Source organism: Phalacrocorax carbo, chromosome 4 (assembly GCF_963921805.1).
Source record: "Phalacrocorax carbo chromosome 4, bPhaCar2.1, whole genome shotgun sequence".
Taxonomy (NCBI): Eukaryota; Metazoa; Chordata; class Aves; order Suliformes; family Phalacrocoracidae; genus Phalacrocorax; species Phalacrocorax carbo.
The window spans coordinates 6,812,542-6,830,937 of record NC_087516.1 but is presented as its reverse complement, the minus strand read 5'-3'; the positions used below and the strand labels follow the sequence as shown (position 1 = coordinate 6,830,937).

General features: G+C 47.6%; 1 protein-coding gene across 2 annotated transcripts; it reads right to left on the bottom strand.

The window, feature by feature from the left end:
- Positions 1-1,724: 1,724 nt before the first annotated feature.
- Positions 1,725-17,113, bottom strand: CHMP3 (charged multivesicular body protein 3). 2 transcript variants are annotated; one of them, XM_064448906.1, is made up of 6 exons: positions 16,968-17,113; positions 12,504-12,564; positions 8,034-8,213; positions 4,430-4,551; positions 3,195-3,309; positions 1,725-2,276 (listed from the first exon to the last, which is right to left on the bottom strand). In XM_064448906.1, exons 1-6 carry the CDS (start codon positions 17,010-17,012, stop codon positions 2,143-2,145), a joined length of 657 nt encoding a protein of 218 aa, XP_064304976.1. In that variant the 5' UTR covers positions 17,013-17,113; the 3' UTR covers positions 1,725-2,142. The 2 variants fall into 2 exon arrangements, with proteins under 2 accessions (XP_064304976.1, XP_064304977.1); XM_064448907.1 differs by lacking the exon at positions 16,968-17,113 and adding an exon at positions 16,919-16,937.
- Positions 17,114-18,396: the final 1,283 nt, after the last annotated feature.

The window sequence follows — 18,396 nt, the reverse complement described above, 5'->3', positions numbered from 1 at the left end:
AACTGTTCTGAGTCTGTCTCAGGAGATGGTATTTTTTTTTTGTAAAAACTTCCTCTTACCCATCAGTGTCTGCAGTGGAGTTGAGCCTACAGGGACTTGCAGGGAGGAGGAGCCTCTTAAGTTAATGTGGGATAGTAAAAGGTTTGTCTGCTGTGAAAAGGTGCATCTGCTTCCTCAAAACTGAGGTGAAAGCAGGCAACTGAAGCAGCAAAACAAAAAGGAAGCTGATGTGTGGCAATTGCCTGGCCCAGGCCTGAAGGCTGGCTGCAGCACCTGTTCCTGGGGAGGTCCCTTGTCTGCAGCTGTGACCAGTTATGGCTCACTGGGGGAGGAGCTGAGGCACTTGCAAGGCAGCAGTGCAAGTGCTGTGATGTTCTTGCATGGGGAAATGTTCTGGCTTGCCTAGCTTAGGCGCCAGCTTGTTGCTGTGTCCTGTGGCAACTTCCCTCCATCTCTACTTGCTGCTGAGGCCTCTGACATTAGACTGACTTGTTTCTAGTTGCTTCAGCTGGCTTTAGTTCTGTAGAAGAGCAATAAACCCTTGATTTGGCATTTCATACTTCACTAGTGAAGTATCCTTAAAGGCAGCGCTTTAGCTGAATGTTTTCTTGCAGTATCAAATCTGAAGTAAATAAAACAAAGCAGTCCAGTTGCTTTGCTCGGAGCCGGCTGGAGCACCTGTGGGGAGCTGGTGCCAGGTGTCTTGCCTCCCAGTGAGAGAAATGAGTCACACCGGTCTTACGCGTGCTTCTGTGCACACTGCTGTGAAAGGCTCTGTTGAAGTTGGATTTTGACCTACCTCACCCATGTGCTGCTGGCTTTATTGCAGCTGTTATCTACCTGATCTTACCAGCTCTTCAGCTGCTTTTGTTTTCTGTCTGCTCTGTCCTCTTGGGATTTTTAAGACCACAAGAAACAAATTGTCCCATTTGCTTGCTTTTTATGGCTGAAACTGACAGTTGTTGGACACCACCCAGGTGTCTGTCCTTCTACCCTTGCTGTTGGAAAACACAATTATTTATAGACTTAGTTTTCTTCTGGTAAGTCTTCCTTAAAATTAGAAACTCTTCCCTTAGCCTATGAGACTGTTGTGGCATTGCCATGGCGGGGGGAGATACAGTGGATACTTGCTTTGCCAGCTTGCCTTTTGTCAGTCTCACCATCATGAGGCTCTCCTTGAGAGGAGATGCACCTTCCCTCTGATACTAAAAGCGTGCTGTTTCAGCAGCAGCTGGCTTTGCACTGCTTGTGGGACAGAGAAGTGACAGTACCTGGAGTGACTAAGCTGCCAGGGCTGACATTTGCATTCTGGGAGTGTGAAATCAAAAACAAAAGCTGCTGGAGGTGGCCAAGATCAAAAGGGCAGGGCCTGGGCAGGTCTGGAAACCTCCTTGGTGGTGGCTCCTAGTGGCAGAGGCAGGCAGCTGCACTGAGGAGTGGTTCTTGCCTGCAGCAGAGCTCCTCAAGGAAAGCTGCATGGCTGGATGGGCAGCTGGGCCTGCCTTTGCTAAATAAGGCTCTGCTATGATTATACACCACCTGGACAGCACGGGAAGAGAGCAGCTATTTAACAGCTGCTCTGAGTGAAAGTTTTAACTATGCTGTGAAGGCCCTAAACGTTCTAACAAAACCAAACCTGCTATAAAACCACAAGGGAGCTGTTAGAGGTGGATATAGCTTGTGAAAAGCATTAAGTGATGCAAACTAAACTGATGCACAGAAGCAACTGTTAAGAGCAGCTTTAATAAAACTTGTAGTGAGTCAGAAAAACAAAGATCTTACCACTGAAGGCTTTTGGTAGCAGATCAAGCTGAAGTGCCTCGTAGGGAAAGATGGTACTTGAAGCTAAGAATGTGTATTTCAGGGCTTTGTATCTAAAAGTACAATGTGACACCACCATTGCCATTTCACCACAGCCTCTCACAGGGGAGGCGGGCTGAACAGAAAAGGGTAAGAATCTCTACAAACCACACTCCCCAAGAAGTATATTACAGTAGTTTCTTGGAGAACACGTTCCCCAGGAAGAAAAAAAAAAATATATTACATAAAGTAGTCTCGCTTAAGTTTTGCATTTTGAATGTAGAACAGAATATCCATTGCACGCACACAAAAAAAAGGCAAACTGTACACATTGGCTCATCCTTAGCTACGGAGAGTCGCTAACCGCGACTGCATTGCTTCGATGTCTTCCTCCTCATCAACTGCAGCGGCCGCTCCCATGGGCTCAGGCTCTGGAAGGGCATCTGTGACTTTACTGGGTGCTTTACCCAAGGCCCCTGCAAACAACAGACAGGCCTGTTAGCATACATCAGGTCTCCATTTAATCATCTGCGCCTTTCAGGTACAGATATTTAAAATAATTCAGCCTGTTACTCAAGGTGACACGCAAGAATAGTTTGTTGGGGGACACAGCAGGATGGAGCCTGCTGAGGGAGGAGCAGCTTCCACTGCCTGCCCGGCGGGAAGGAGCTGCTCCCAGCCAGGAATAAAAGGAAAGCAGGATGTGAGAAACAAGAGAGGGCAAGAAGCCAGCAGCGGGGCACAAGGTAACAGCAGGAGCCGGGGCACAGCGCTTTCAGCATGTTACAGCTGAACGCAGCTCCAGTACTTCATTTGTCGCACCAAGTCAGAAGAAATTCAGGTAAGGAGTGTGCTAAGTGTGACCTAGTCAAATAACTAAACCAGTAGATCATTGCTTTGTGAGCTGTAAGGCAGAAGTTGGGCATTTTGGGTTGGCTTTTGGCTTTAGGGGTTTTTATTTGTTTGTTTTGTGGGTTCCCCTGCCAACAACTCAAGACGCTAACAGCATTTTACAGCCAGGAATCACAATGCAGCCTAAGACCCAGGGCACTGCAGCTGAGTTTATTTCCTGGCTTTGTTAGTGTATCTAGTCAATCATACAAACTTCACCTTGTTAAGAGGAGCCACCATACAAACGGTGATCTGTTAAGGCCTCAAGCACAAAGCTGCACAGACATCAGCTGATCCACGCTACTTAGGCTTTGCTGGACTGCACCAGCCGCCTCAGCCAGTGTTCCCCGAGAAACCAGTTTGTCAGAACACACTGCCTGTTAGCAAAGGCACCGGCACCACTGAGAGCACACAGGTAAGTCAGAATAGACGATTTAGTCTGCTGCGCCTTACTGAGCAGAGTGGGGCAAGGCGCCGCTCTGGGCAAACACACACACACTCACCAGCCGTAATTTCAAAAAGGATTTTGTCAATTTCCATCTCTGCTTCCTCTTCCATTTCTTCCTGGTCCTCCAGGCTTTCAAAGGTGTCCTCCAGCATTTCCTCTATAATACCAGCCTAGCAGAAAACAAAAAGGCAGTGTATGATGCCCTGGGAAACAGCAGCTAAGAGGACGCATTTCCTGCTTTCCAGATCAAGTTACGCCTATTCAGGTGTTCAAGAACCAATTGCCGGCTGCTCGAGCCTTCCCGACAGAGGCTCTTCTGCTGCACCAGGGCTGGCCAACGTGCTCGCCTGCAGTTTAAGCCATATCTGTACAACCGGTGCACAGGAAAAGCAGAAAGAAAATTGAGGATTAAATACACACGTTCTCACTTTGAAACCCCTAAGCTATTATTTATTGTTATTGCATGTCTAAATGCTGACAACCCAGCGTGCTCCAAGCGTGTGAAATACAGCCGCAAACTTCAGTTGCGAAGTGTAAATTGTGTAACACACTGTAAAATTAGTGTGACACAGGTCCCCCTTTTTTTCTATCTGCGTTTGAAAACATCCCTTTGCAGGGCCTGCAACTGCAGTCTGGCCAAATTGTTCTGGTGCACAATGGTGAAATTACTAAAGAATAAGGTGATCTGGCCTAAACTAGCGTGTAAGAATAGAGGGGGAAGCAAAACAACTTTGGGAGTTGAGAAGAAAATAACCACCACAGGGAAGCAGTATACTTTAAGATCAGAGCAGTTCCATCAGATGGAGACACTAAACTAGGTGTTTTACACCCAGTATCAGAATAGTCATCTGGCCTAAGGTGGGGCTTTCAGCTTCCCAGCCCACAATAGGCTGCCGTAGGTCTGTCTTAATGGACATTTTTGTCCCTGAACGCAGGGAGTTCAGCCTCCCCAGAACAGAGAGAAGCTCAGGGGCATGGGCAGTCACCAGGCACAAGTGCGAGCCCTTGGGATGAGGATGACCAAACCACAACCGCTCTGTCTGGTCTTTCTCCTTCCATCCTCAACCTGAGGAGCTGTTTTGGCTTCAAGCTTTACACCAAATGTATCACCGAGTCAGGGTTTTCCCCACATACAGTAACTCACTAGAAAGTCCCCCGCTATTAACGTGCAAATTTAATTTCTGTTTGTCAGGGCTCCCAAAAGCCCTCTGACAAAGGGCCCGCCAAAGCGATTGCACACTAACAACCACCTGTTGTTCACCCAAGTCTTATTTACAGTGTAGATCTTACCTTCATCATCTCTTTGGACAACTCCCTCATCGTTGCTTGGATTTCAGGGATTTTCACTAGATTCTGCATAGCTTTCATGACTTCTGTGCTCTTCTGCAATGAACCTGCTACTCTCAGGACAGCTGTGAAGGAGCGCCATAGAAAAGCTTGAATGATCCGTGTGTCACCAAAAGCAGAGAAATTATATCCTCCCTACATGGACAGAACAATTTGATTTGGATTCTATGATTCTACTTGGAAGGCAGGGTAGCGTTTGGTTGACAGTTGGACTTGATGACCTTAGAGGTCTTTTCCAACCTTAATGATTCCATGATTCTAGAAATTTGTTTGCATTTAGGCAATTTAATTAATTATAAAGAAGAAATGGCACCCTGCTTCTTCATTCTTGTCTACCATCCTGGAAAAGCTCAATTCCTACCCACATCAGAAAAACTACATTTCTAGCAAAGATACTGGTCCTGTGTGATTACCTGGAGCAACCCAGACTGCCTGCAGAGAGAAACTTCAATCCACTCACGCTCTGGTTCATACAGAGAGGTCCCTGAGGAGCTCCTGCCTGTGCCCCTCAGCAGCCAGAGGGCTTGCTGAGGGTTTCACCAGTGGAGCTGCTGCCCAGCTCCATGCCTGACTGTTGGCCCAACTAGTGACCTTCCGCCTGGCACTGGGTACTGGACACGACCTCTGGCAGAAGTTCTAGCACAATAGTTTCACAGCAAACAGTAAGCTAGAAAATTAATACTGAAGCAGAGAAGCTGGAAATAAGCGTATTTTAAACTGAATTTAACAATACTCTTTCCAGAGGCTATTCTCATAATACAGCTTAAAAGCTCTTCTCATATACATTGCTATACCAAGATCAAAATGCAATAGTTAAGGGTACTTTGAGGTTCCTGAATTGTGCTGTCTCACTTTGTGGTTTCCTAGCCATGGAGAACTCACCCGTTTGTATATAAAATGGTCACTCCTCAATGAAATAAAATGAAAAATAATATATGCTGTACCTTCATTTTAATACTTAATTTCTGTAAGAACATTACACTTGTAATGTTAACAAACTAACAGAAATCTTGCCTCTAGCAGTCATTTCCCCAAGAGGATGCAAGTTAATACAAACCCCAGACTGAAATCTAGATTCCTTCCTATCGCTTGGGTAAGTGTCTTGGAACAGTCCCAGTAAGGTGAAGATGCTGGTAGCAGTAATAAGGAGTTTTTCATAGAATCATGGAATGGTTTGGGTTGGAAGGGACCTTTAGAGGCCATCTAGCCCAACCCCCTGCAGGGAACAGGGACACCCCCAACCAGATCAGGTCGCTCAGAGCCCCATCTAACCTCATCTTGAATGTTTCCAGGGATGGGGCATCGACCACCTCCCTGGGCAACCTGGGCCAGGGTTTCACCACCCTCACTGTAAAAAATTTCTTCCTTATATCCAGTCCAAATCTATTCTCCTTTAGTTTAAAACCATCACCCCTTGTCCCATCACAACAAGCCTTGCTAAAGAGGTTGCCCCCATCCTTCCTAGAGTCCCCCTTTAAGCACTGAAAGGCCGCAATAAGGTCTCCCCGCAGCCTTCTCTTCTCCAGGCTGAACAGCCCCAACTCTCTCAGCCTGGCCTCGTAGCAGAGGGGCTCCAGAGCTCGAATCATTTTTCCTTTTAAGGGACACCTCAAGCTGCACAGATGGCCTCTACTTCCCCTTCCTGAATGAGGTACATGGGGAGCCACATTTGACCTATCGTAAGATTACACTTCAGGTTCACATTGCAACACCCAATTTATCACTCATCTAGTGATAAAATCGACCAGCAACTAGCCTGGGTAACGCTGGGGTGGGGGGAAATGCTTTGACATTTCAGCGTGTCAGCCTCCACCAAGTCTGGCCCTGTCGTTAATGCTTTCTGCTCTGCTCGCCTTGCAGACTGGAATGCTCTAAGGTACGGAAAATACTGCAGGAAGCCTATTCCGACATATTCCTGATGTGGATAAGGAATGAGGGAAATACGCTGGTACCAGGGGAGCACAAAGGACCCAGCAGGTTTTACGCAGAGCTAGGCATTAAGCCACAGGGCAAATCAATTCATCCCCACCAAGGAAATCAAACACTGCTCCCCCATCTCCATTTAGGCCTTCGTAAGCGTCCCAAGACTCTTGCTAGAGAAATAACAATATACAAGATGAAGGGAATTCTACTGAAGGAAATAAACACGTTACAGAACCTGTCAAAATCAGTAACAACAACAGGCTCCACACGGATACAGGGGTATTAGGCACGCGTTCCAACTGTTTAGGAACGCACACTAAAAACATGCCCTGAATCATTGGAAGAAAGTTCTGTTCCAGAGCACGTGATTCTCATGTCACTGCACCCATCAGGCTCTGAGGAGAGGTGTTAGATTATCTGTTGAGCAGCTAGTCAGAGGAAACAGAAAGCCAGTGAATATCTAAGGAACAATATGGGGTGGGAACCCCAGGAAGCTAACGGGGAGCTCCCTGACTATGCCAGAACCCAGGGTGGGAAACACATCCAGGGAGGGCAGTGGGGAGACGTCTCCTGCAGGCTCACGGGGGTTATTGCCTACAGGGATACAGGCCTCAGTATGGGATGTGGGGGGGGAAAGAGCATTTTTTGAACCAAGAAAAACTTATTATGGAATTTTTTAAGGGGATTGCAGGAATGTGACTGAACATGAGAAACTTTTTATTGAATGTTTAGAGGAAGGACTGAGGGTGGAGAAAGGGAGGGATCAAGGTGGAACAGGGAAGACCACAAACCTCAGGGGCCTACAGGTCCAAGTACCAGCGGCCCAGGCAGAGGAAAAACCTGGGGCCAGTTACCAGAGAGCTCGCCAGCTTAGACTGAGCATCTGAGAGCAGCTGCTGAACAACCCATGCACTGTGCATACATGTGTATATGCGTACTCTACTAGTGGACCTCAGTCCTAACCAGCGAAGAGGGAGACCAGGACTGAGCTGTCGGTGCTGTTCACATTTGTGTGAGAGCTGCATGTGTTTACACGGGTGCTGGTAAAGGCATTGCTGTGAGCCTGTGCGGCCATGTGTGCCTGCTGGCGCTCAGCCTGGCTGGATGTGGGGACATGGAACTGCAGCAGCCTCACACCTCTGGGCCCACTACAGCATGAATTTCCCCGGGTCCTGAAGCCCACTGGAATAAGCTGCCTTTCATAAGAGTAGGACTGCTTCCAAACTCAAGCCCTGCCTGCCTTTCACCTTGGTTCATAAATATCTAAAGGGCGGGTGTCAGGAGGATGGGGCCAGGCTCTTTTCACTAGTGCCCAACGACAGGCCAAGGGGCGACGGGCACAAGCTGGAACACAGGAAGTTCCACCTCAATATGAGAAAAAACTTCTTTACTGTGAAGGTGACGGAGCAGTGGCACAGGCTGCCCAGAGAGGCTGTGGAGTCCCCTCCCTGGAGACATTCACACCCCGCCTGGACGCGATCCTGTGCCCCTGCTCTGGGTGCCTGCTCAAGCAGGGGGTTAGATGGGATGGTCTCCAGAAGTCCCTCCCACCATTCTGTGATTCTCTGTAATGGAAACCCAGACCTCACCCCTGAAGCTAGAAGCACTCAGAAGCTGTTCTTACCAAGCTGGTTCTTCATCCCCATGAGAACAGAGTTCATGTGAGCTTTGGATGCATAGAGTTTGCTTACGGCCTTCCGAGAGCGGATCAGTTCCTTTGCCAAGATCACACACACATCTTTCTGACCCTTTTTGGCAGCGTCCTTTATTGACCGCTTCACCTTCTCCTCTTCTCTCTGGATATCTGGAGCGCAGAAAAGCACAGCAAATGGGAACAAACCACTAAGGATTTGGAAGAGAAACCAGTCATCAGTTGGGGTGTATTTTCAATGCAAAGAATCATTTCTGCTTGATTTCAGATCTCCTGTTACTCAAAGACCTTGTTCTAGGCTGATTTACATGTTAGCTGATTAATTCAACTAAATATTAATAGGAAAATTCTCATTATGAAAACACCCAGCTCTGTAAATTCCTTTGCAGTTAAGAGTACTGTAAAGGACTGTCCAGGAATATCACTGCATGAAGCTGAGCTAAGACAAATTCTTAAGAAGCAAAAAAAGGTCCAGTAAGACCAAAGCACTCTGAGATGACTACTTGACTTATAACTTCAAAATAACCTCCTGACTATTGAACTGGCCTGATATAAACCTACATATAAAACCCTCCATCCTTGCAGACAGACTTAATTATTCCCCCCGCTAGGCACAACTCCTTGAGCCTCAACTGGACAGCCAGCCAAGTCTATGCTTGTACTTAAGAGTTAAGGTCCTGAGTTGATACTGCCCATACTTTAAGACACCTACATTAGGTGTTTGTATAAGCTGGCACATTCAAATTATAAGCTGACTGGTGCCAAAGCTATGATAATTTACCAGTGAAAATTAGTACGCTGGTAAACCATTAGATATAACTTAAAGCAGCCTGTTCAAACTCGCCTGGCATCCCGCTTTATTCAACAGCTCTTTGAAAGAGCATGCTGGAGCAGGAGTACTGAACTGAGCCCGTAAAAAACCAGCACCGAACAGCTGGGTTTGAAATCTCATCCACTAAATATGCTTCCTTAAATAATGTGGGTTTTTCTAGCAAACTGGGGGTGACCGTTCACACGTCAGATAATGCTGGCTGTGTACAGCAGAAGCCTGGTACATCTAAAAGCTCAGAGTAAGAAATGCAGGAACAAGCAGGGGCCATATCAACCCCCCTCCCTTTTCCAGACTCAGCAATAAGTTAGCCATTGGTGAAATATGGATCTAAGAGCCCACAAAAAATATTATCCTAAAGTAAATAAAGAAGGGTTAGGCTCACCTTCCTGCAAAGAGTTGAAGAAAATGACCACAAGAACAATTATTTCTAGCAAAAGCTTTGTTCAAATTTGGTTTTGTTTGAGTTTTCTTGATTTATACCAGACAGAAGTTACAGGGAGGCAAGAATCAGAAGTTGCCCTTTTATAAAAACAAAGGCATCAGTGCACACTTTTTGGCACAGACCAGCTTGGAGACTTTGACACAGCTTCTCACGTGGGAGTTAATGAACCCTGTACTCAAGGGTGAGTCATTCCGTCACATCCTGGTTTCAGCTGGGATAGAGTTAGCCCTCTTCCCAGTGGCTGGTACAGTGCTGTGGTTTGGATTTAGCATGAGAATAACATGATAACACACTGATGTTTTAGTGTAAGCCCTGCTTAGCAACAATTAAGTCAAGGACCTTTCAGCTTCCCATGCTGTGCATCTCCGGCACAAGAAGCCAGGATGGGGCAGAGCCAGGACAGCTGACCCCAACTGCCCAAAGGGATATTCCATATCATGTAACATCATGCTCAGTATATAAACTTGGTAGAGTTGGCCAGGGGGGGCAGCAATCGCTGCTTGGGGATGGGATGGGCATCGGCCAGCGGGTGGTGAGCGGTTGCATCACTGGCTTTTCCTGGGTTTTGTCTCTCTCTCTCATTGTTTCCCTTTTCATTACAATTTTTTCTTATTATTTTATTTCAATTATTAAACTCTTACCTCAACCCACGAGTTTTCTTACTTCTCTTCAGATTCTCTCCCCCATCCCACTGAGCGAGCGGCTGTGTGGGGCTCAATTGCTGACTGGGGCTAAACCACAACACCTCAATATCATTCAATGGCATCTTTGTCATAAAGGACTGGCAGAAATCTGTAGGATTGTAATCAGAACAGCATGCTCCTTGCTGCTTCCCCACTATTATCTGCAGAAATGTCACAAGCTTGAAGACACCTGTACGTCAGCCATGGGAGTGAGCCAAGTGCCAGCATATCAGAACAGCAAGGAACAGCTGAGGTGCTGCAGCAAAAACCAGAAAGCACCAGGAGCGGAGTTCCAGCAGTACTGAGGAATTATCACATTCACTTTGTCAGGCTAAAACCAGCCACAAATATGTTACTACACCCAAACTAGGGTAGCAGGGCCCTGTACTCGAGTGAATGCTTTCATTTGCATGAAAAACTGCTGAATATGGCATTAGTGGCATAAAATATGCAGGAATAGTCAACTCCACCTTTGAAGGTCAGTGGCAGCTATGCACCTCGAATCAGCCCACGTCACTACAGCAGTTGCCTTTGCAGCACTACCAAGCACAACAGAGGCACGAAGCAGTCCAAAGCACCTGCGAGACGGACTTACAAACTCAGTAAAGCACAAAGCTACTGTATTACTCTAACTATATTAACTCGAAAATTTCAATTCTGAAGTTGCAAAGATGCCTTTCATTTCTTCAAACCTTCCAAGCCCTCAAAAGCAACCTACACCAAACAGAAATCACGACGACAGGAAGAGTCCAACAACAGATGGTTTGAAACAGCATGTTGCTGTATTGGTGACTGCGCTGACTGGGCGAGCCAAGTGCTCAAATGATCCAAGCCCACTCAGTTCATCCCAGGTGGATGAGTGTTGCCGTATCAAAACGCATCCAGCACAGCATTCCCCAGGGAAAGGAAGACAGGCCCCAGCTCAGCACCTTTGCTCAACGATTACAGTGATTTCCTGTGTAAATCTCAGTCAAAATGATAAAGCATGGCAGAACCCAACTACAGCACATACTTTCTGAAAAAGCCCTTTAGTGGCACGTGGCTGTCATCTTTCAGCAGTGGCCTGCTAGCCTCATGTCCAGCAGAACCACGTAATTCCACAGCTGACACTTGGTAAGATGTCAAATCCTAGCACAATATGGGCATTACAAAGATATTCTGTACTTTATTTTAATGGGAATTACCAGAATAGCAGATGATTGGTGGTGAGTCTAAGCTCTTATGTGCTAAACTGTATTTCTTTGAATGTAACACCCTGAAATACATATACAGAGATGTTTAGAGCTGTTACAATAATTTGATTTACACCCATGTCAAACTATCAGACTACCACATAACCCAATATCTATATAGGCCTTTAGAAGTATCATGGCATGCATGAAGTTGAGAGAAAACCAATATTTCAAGAAACCATCAACAGTGAACACATGGGTAGTTTGCTCCCATGGAAGATCCAACCTCTAAATAATACCATGCTAACAGGATCAGCCGCATTTCGGTTGCTCTGTGCCTGATACAGCCACACCAAGTGCCTTGGAGAATGCAAAACAATTCACAAGTATAACGAACATCACTGTGTTTTCCTGGAAGAAGCATAAACCCTGTCCTGTTACAGATAAGGACAAAGGCAGACTTTGTACTGCACAAGCATCTCTCTCCAACCAACTCGTACAAATCTACAAGTGGGAGAATACGTGAACCCCGCCAGCCTAGTCCAGAAGCACAGGGCTAGGGGAAAAAGGGGGAAGGGAGAACACACCCCTTGAGGAGTCACTCAAAACGGACATGTGCCTAATAACCAGATGCCGACACAAAATATCCTTTACCAGCACATCCCATGGACCAACCCTGAGGGCAGGGCAGAAGACAAAAAGGGGAAAACAGAATCTGCCCCAAACCTATTTTCAGATTCCGGGAAGGCAGGCAGAAGAGAGAACAAGAAGCTGAACTAGCGGCAGTGCAATAAGCAGCAACTCCTCTGCTTTTCAAGATCTCTTCAACAGTGTAATGCTCATAATTTAATAACAAAGCTCCCACCGAGAAAAGTCTTTTTTCTTCTTCTTCTCCTCTCGTGTCTGCAACTTCCCCAAGCTGACAGCAAGCTACTTTTGTTTAGCGTGCACGCTTCATGCCAGTACATACCTGTGGAACTTTCTACACCAATACTATTCAATAAATCAATATGGATGAAGTTCTGGATAGTAAGTCCAATTCATGTTATCAAATGGGTTCTTAGAGCATTACGTCATGCAAGAAGCATAAAATATTTGGGTTCTTTTGAAAATTTTACTTGGAGAACTTCACAGTCATGTTGTAACACAGACTAAGCCTGACCCCAAGACCACAGTCGTCATCATCTATTCCAGATGTGACAGAGTACCCCTGGTTATTAGACTTGACAGCCTCCCCCAGTGAAAGCAAAAAACCCTTGAAGGCAGACAGGGAAAGGGGAAGAAAAAAAAAAAAAAAGAGACTTAAGTACAAACCTCTGATCTGTCTGTCAATCACTCTCATTTCTTTCCTTATCTTCAAGGACCATTCATTGACCTTAAAAAGAAAAAGCAAGAGTTACTTGAAATTCCAACTTTAAAAGTATACTTTCATGTAACTTAACCACTCAATATCAAAAGAAGCACTTCAAAATGCACAAGCTTTAAGTTATGAGTCTTGTTTAAACATTTCATTATTAAAAAGAAGCCACTGCAGAAATACCACCAATTATCGCACTCCTCTTACAATTCAGACATGGAGTTAAGGAGGACGCAGTTTGTGAACAGTCACTGCCTGGCTAAATTCCCACGTCACAGCAACATCATCATGCAGAGGGAGGGGATTTCAGCATAAGGTAGGACCTTTGTCACGGGCTGACAGCACCAAGAGTGCCACCACCCATTTCAGTCCAAGGGAACCCCAGAAGGTCTCCAAGCCAACTTCCCACTCAAAGCAGGACCAAGTTCAGGGTTACAGCAGGTTGTCTGGGGCCTTGTCCATTGAGCTTTGACACTGTCTGAAGGCAGAGACTTCACAGCTGCTCTGGACATCTGTTCCAGCACTTCTTCACTCCCATGGTGAAGAACTTCCCTCACATCCAATTCAAAATTCTCCTCTGGCCACCTGTGGCTGTAGCCTCCTTCCTGTCCTGGGCACACCTGAAAAGTAGGCAGTTGGTCTGCCTTCACTACAACCCCGTTAGAGTCAGTGAAAGCCTTTAGACTCTTGCCTCCTCACCTTTGCTTCTCCAAGCTAAAACAAGCTCAGTTCCCTCAGCCTCTCCTCCTCTGTAACGGGCTCCAGTCCTCTGCCGCACTCTCCCCAGTTTGTTATCCTTCTTGAACCGGGTGCTCAAACCAGGACACAGTTTTGCAGATGTGGCCTCACTAATGCTGAATGTGCAGAGCAACTGAACAACCAGTTGCCTCAGCTTGATGATTACAGTTCACTAATGCAGCCCAGTTTCAGCACAGCCACCCCCTCTCCAGCTTCCCTCCCGGGACCTGCCAAGACCACTTTGTTCTAGCACTCCTGGCTCCCACAGCACAGGGCACTGAAGGAGGTGTGCAGCACCACTTGCCCCGACCCCCTCTCTAGGGGAGCAGAGTCACCAGACAGGCAACGGCTGCCAGACATCCAGCTGAGAACTGGAAGCACTTGTGGTAAACAAAGAAGCTGAGAGGGGCTGCAGAACCAGAATGGAGAACTGGGAGAAAATACTAGCATACAGAGTGCCAAATACTTGCACAGCTTGGATGCTACAATTGTTAGCAGCACAGATTTTGCACAGTATCTAAAAAAACCCAAAAAACCCAAAGTACAAAGATGACCTCCAGTTCATGGATCCACTTGTGCACTATACGTGCCAGTGCACAGACCACTCAGGAAGTCTAGCTGGCTGCGTGAATAGTTTCATATGAAAATCACCCTGATTTTTATGTGACTTTTTAATTATTCAAATAAAAAGCTCCATCTACCTGAATAAGCTTTATAACAGAACAGTAAAAAGAGTGCTCCTCAGTGCATGAGCCCAGCAGAGCAAGAGAGATTCTTAGACTTTTACCAGTCTCAAAAGAAATTCTTTCAGTCACGACGAACAAGACCATGTTTTGACTACAAACAACCACCATCTGAGTTGCCCAAGCACAAGATCTGATGCAAAACAATGCAAACCCCAAAGCCCTGCAGAACTCTGTGCGTACACATTACGAGTGTGCAGAAGTTTTGAAGGGGTTTCAGAAAGCTCCTGTTCAGAAAAAAAAACAAATCCTGCTGGACCGACTGCAGCCTCCTCGCTTGCTCTTCAGAATAGTGCAGAAAGATTTCACAGATTCATTCCTCGCCCTGGTAAGAGGCTCAGAAAGTCGCTCTTCAAGTATGCCTCCACTAGATGGAGAGAAGATGGGAAAGAGATCAAGGTAAAGCATGATTGAACTTTGGCTGGCCAACTGACACATCTCAAATGTAACATCTTCTACAGACTTGCTTTACAAGTTGTATTCTAGAGCAAACCAATGTGTATTAAACCTTCACGTACAAGCACAATCAGGAACTGTCAAATGAACTACAGCAGGATTCACAGATTTTTGCCTCTGCGATGCCCAGCCCAGCACAAAGACACCATTAAATCACAACTGGCTGTATGTTGTCACCAGTCCCTGCTAACTCTGACAGCAGAAACCTCTTTGATAGCTCACCCCTTACACTGCCAAGGAATAAGCTGCTTCAGCTGGCTGTCCTCATAAAGACAGAGCTGATTGCTTCTTCATTCCCAGGTCTTCCCAACACACATCACCAGTTCTGTGTACAAGAGGAGGAGGAAATCCCATTGACTCTCATCTAGACAACTGCATGCTTTCAGTTACATGAGACACGGCAATTTGCTGAGCAGTGAGGAAGCTGTAGCGCTGATTGCACGCAGGACAACAGGGATACGGCTGCAAACCACGGCACAATGCAGTGCAGAGGTACCACTGCTGGGAATAAGAGTACTTCGGCCAGTTAAGCAAGGCTAATTACCCTGAGCACAGCTCCATGCTGATGTAGCTACTCTGCTCCCACTTCTGACACAAACAAAAACATCATTCTCACAGCACCGCATCATATCGGGGAGTCAGCCAGCAAAACACTAAGATGAAAGAAACCACTCAGACTATACTGGAGGAAAACCACTTTTTAAGCTCAAACAATCCAGACATGGCATTAAACTTTTTATAGACCCCCAGCTTTAGACAGGCTGAAACCATCATTAGCTCTTCACAAGGACTGATGATGTTTGCCTTGTGTCATTCAGCCAGTAAGTTCTTCTTCATCGACAGACAGTGAGTGTACAGACAAACCCAGGGTGACTCACTGCCATCACAAAAATCTCAACCTCTTCCCATCATCAGCCACCTCCTGCAGTGCTCCAGTTGCTGTCTCTAGCCCTGCCCAGGGACAGTATCTGTGTATAGCTGCTGGCAGACACAAGGTAAGTGGTACTGTTTCCCCATCACCTAGTAAACAGAAGTAACGACTTCTTCCTTCTAAAGTGTGCAGTCAGATGCAGAAGGAAATAAATTTCTTACTATTAATGGGTTTCTCAATTTCACTGTTATGACCTCTGAAATCACCGTGCCAGCCCACAACCCAAGAGTGTGTCCATGACAGCAAGATGACCCACGTCACTCCTCCCTATGGGTCAGACACGTCTGTCTTCCAGTGCCCTTGCAAGCTTTTCTGTAAACAGCTCCAAGATGACCACAGCCATGCTGTGTTACTGGGAAACATGACAAGTTTTTGACTTGTTGTGTGTTATCAGGTTTTCAGTCTTAGGTTGTCGGACATGAAACAACAAGAAGTTATTGGTGCAGTGTAACCACTTTGTGCGGGTTAAAGGGTTGTCTGCTGCTTTACCTCACCAAAAGCAGCCGTCTCCAAACCTCACTTCTCTGTGGGAACACTGCTCACAAATGGAGGGAGCTGTAACCAGCCTGCATGGTGCTCTGACACAGGTAGATGAGGAAGGGAAAGTACACTATCCAAAGTAGATCCCCTGCCTAACACTGCCACCCAATAAGCAGTGACTACAGACCGCTTGCTCCCCTGGGAAGTGGTTGCGTTGCTACAAAGCAGCAGGGAATATCTGTGACAATGCAGCTCTTCTAAGCCTTCAACTTCAGTAACTGTCACCTTCTCTCTGTTGTTTTTTTAGTACCTCTAATGTATTTGATCTTCACCGCCACCAAATATATTTTTTTTATTAATATGTTAATAGGGATTTATGAAATACAACAGTGAAATCCCTTAGTATCTCCATTATTTCATTCCACTGTGACATTATACATGTATGGAAAGAAGCAAGACTTAAAAAGTTTTCCCAACGACTCAGAAGAGCCCACCAAATCCCAATATTTCAGCTATTCATGTTCTTGCAAGAGGAGCTGGAAGCCCCTAGTGAAGTCAGAAGACTATAAGCTATGGAAAACAGCTAACAGCAAGCTAAAGCTCCAGGAGCCGCTGACTATCCACCCCAGCCACGGCACCCCGGACGCGTTGCTCCGTTGGCTACTGCCCAAGTGGCCCTGAGAAGCGCCCTCCGAGGCCCTGCACCCCGCAGAGGGGCCCTGGCACCGCACCGGGCGCGACAAAAAGCTGCTACATTTCGGGAGGAGTGAAGTGACCGAGGGCGGGTACCTACAGCCCGCCCGGGACGGAGCACCAGGGACCCTCACCGCCTGCTGTGGCCCAGCCGCCGCGGCGATACTCGAGACAGACCTCACGGCTCCAACCCTACTCTCCGCGGCGGCGGCGGGGGTGCGGGGTGCCCGTTCCGCCCCAGACCCGGGCCGGGAACCCTGAGGAGGCCCCCGGTGCCTCGCCCAGGCTAGGCCCCGTCCCTCCGCAGCCCCCACCCGGCGCCGTCGCGCACCTCGGCCGCCGCCCCTGCGACACCCGCCGGGGCCTGGCCAGGGCCTCACCAGCTCCTTGGGCGGCTTCTCGGGGGTCTTCCCGAACAGGCCCATGGCGGCGGCCGCCGCCTCACGCCCCCCGCCACTTCCGGGTTCTCCTCACCGCCCACGGCGGGGGCGGACCCTCCACTGTGCGCATGCGCCGCCGGGCACGCCCGACTCCGCCCCTTCGCCACACATGCGCAGAGCCCCGGCCCGCTCCCGCCGGCACTGCCCATGCGCCGCAGGTGTGGGGGGGCGGGGAGGACTGAGCAACCCCGCCCCTCGCCACGCCCCTCCAGGGGGCGATCCCATTGGTCCTCGAGGCCCGGGCGCACCTGCGCTTCGCACGGCCCCATCGAGCCCCACAGCGCCTGAGGGAGGCGCGGGGCAGGGGGCTGCTGCGGGGCTGACGGGATTCGGCCAAGGTGCTTGTACTGCCTGGGCGCCTCCTCCGCGCCGGTGGCGTTGTGAACTGGAGCGGCAGGAGCTGATGCTGGTCCGTACCCGTTCAGAGCAATAAAAGCCGATGGCAGTGCAGGTTATGTCACCACCCGCCCTCCCCCAGAACGCCCAGTAGGAGTATTTACAAATCTAGTCATGCAAGGGGTGATTCAAACTAGACTTCGTATCTTTCTCCTGCAGCCCAGGGAAGACCCGCAGGAGGCCTAAAGAGAAAGAGAAGCACCTGTTAGCACAGAAGACATTGCCTGCCTTGGCAGGCTCCTGCTAAGGTTCTTTCGGAGGTGCCCCGCCAGGAAGGCCTGGCTCGTTTCCACCCGCCGCCACCCTCTCCGCAGCAAAGGGTGGGTACCCTGGCCAAAATTAACGGACAGCTTGGAGCCACCCTGCTGGGTGCTGCGGGATGAGCCCTGGCAAGTCACTCCATCTTCTTCCACCCCAATGCACAAGCTGAGACACACAAGACTAGAAATAATCACTGATGCACAGAAAGAGTGTGAAAGCTTAAGAAGAAAAAGGTGCTGTTAGCTTAATCCAACTCTAATACCTTACAATTATACTTACCCTCACTATTTATTTCCCAGAGAAAGACATTTTAATAACAGTTTCAAAAATGTACAATTCACCTTTGTCTTTTTTCCTTAAACCTCACACAGAACGAAGACTGCTCTAAATACACTTTGGAAAGGAGAGGTCTCATTTTGTATGGGGTACGAGCAGGGGGAAGCCAGCATTACAAAACAGTAGTGAAAGTGCAACTGGCAGAGAGACCTTCAGAGGTCATCTAAATCCATCCTCTAACAGAACAAAACACCAATAGTCCTCATTAAACCTACTGACATTAAGTAACCTCAGATCAATTTTTTGATATTTTCTATTTACAGTTGGCTGTCAACTTTTGGGCATGCAGAGAATAAAACACTACTTCAAGAACGCTTGGCATCTCTGTTAAGACACTTTACAAATACTAGCATAACCCAGCCCAGCAAGGAAAACA

Excerpts from the sequence above, each read along its gene's own strand:
- CHMP3 (XM_064448906.1), bottom strand. The coding sequence starts at position 17,012 with ATGGGCCTGTTCGGGAAGACCCCCGAGAAGCCGCCCAAGGAGCTG. Across the intron at positions 12,565-16,967 it reads AGAAGCCGCCCAAGGAGCTG|GTCAATGAATGGTCCTTGAA; the intron begins GTGAGGCCCTGG and ends TTTCTTTTTAAG. Across the intron at positions 8,214-12,503 it reads GATTGACAGACAGATCAGAG|ATATCCAGAGAGAAGAGGAG; the intron begins GTTTGTACTTAA and ends TCTGCGCTCCAG.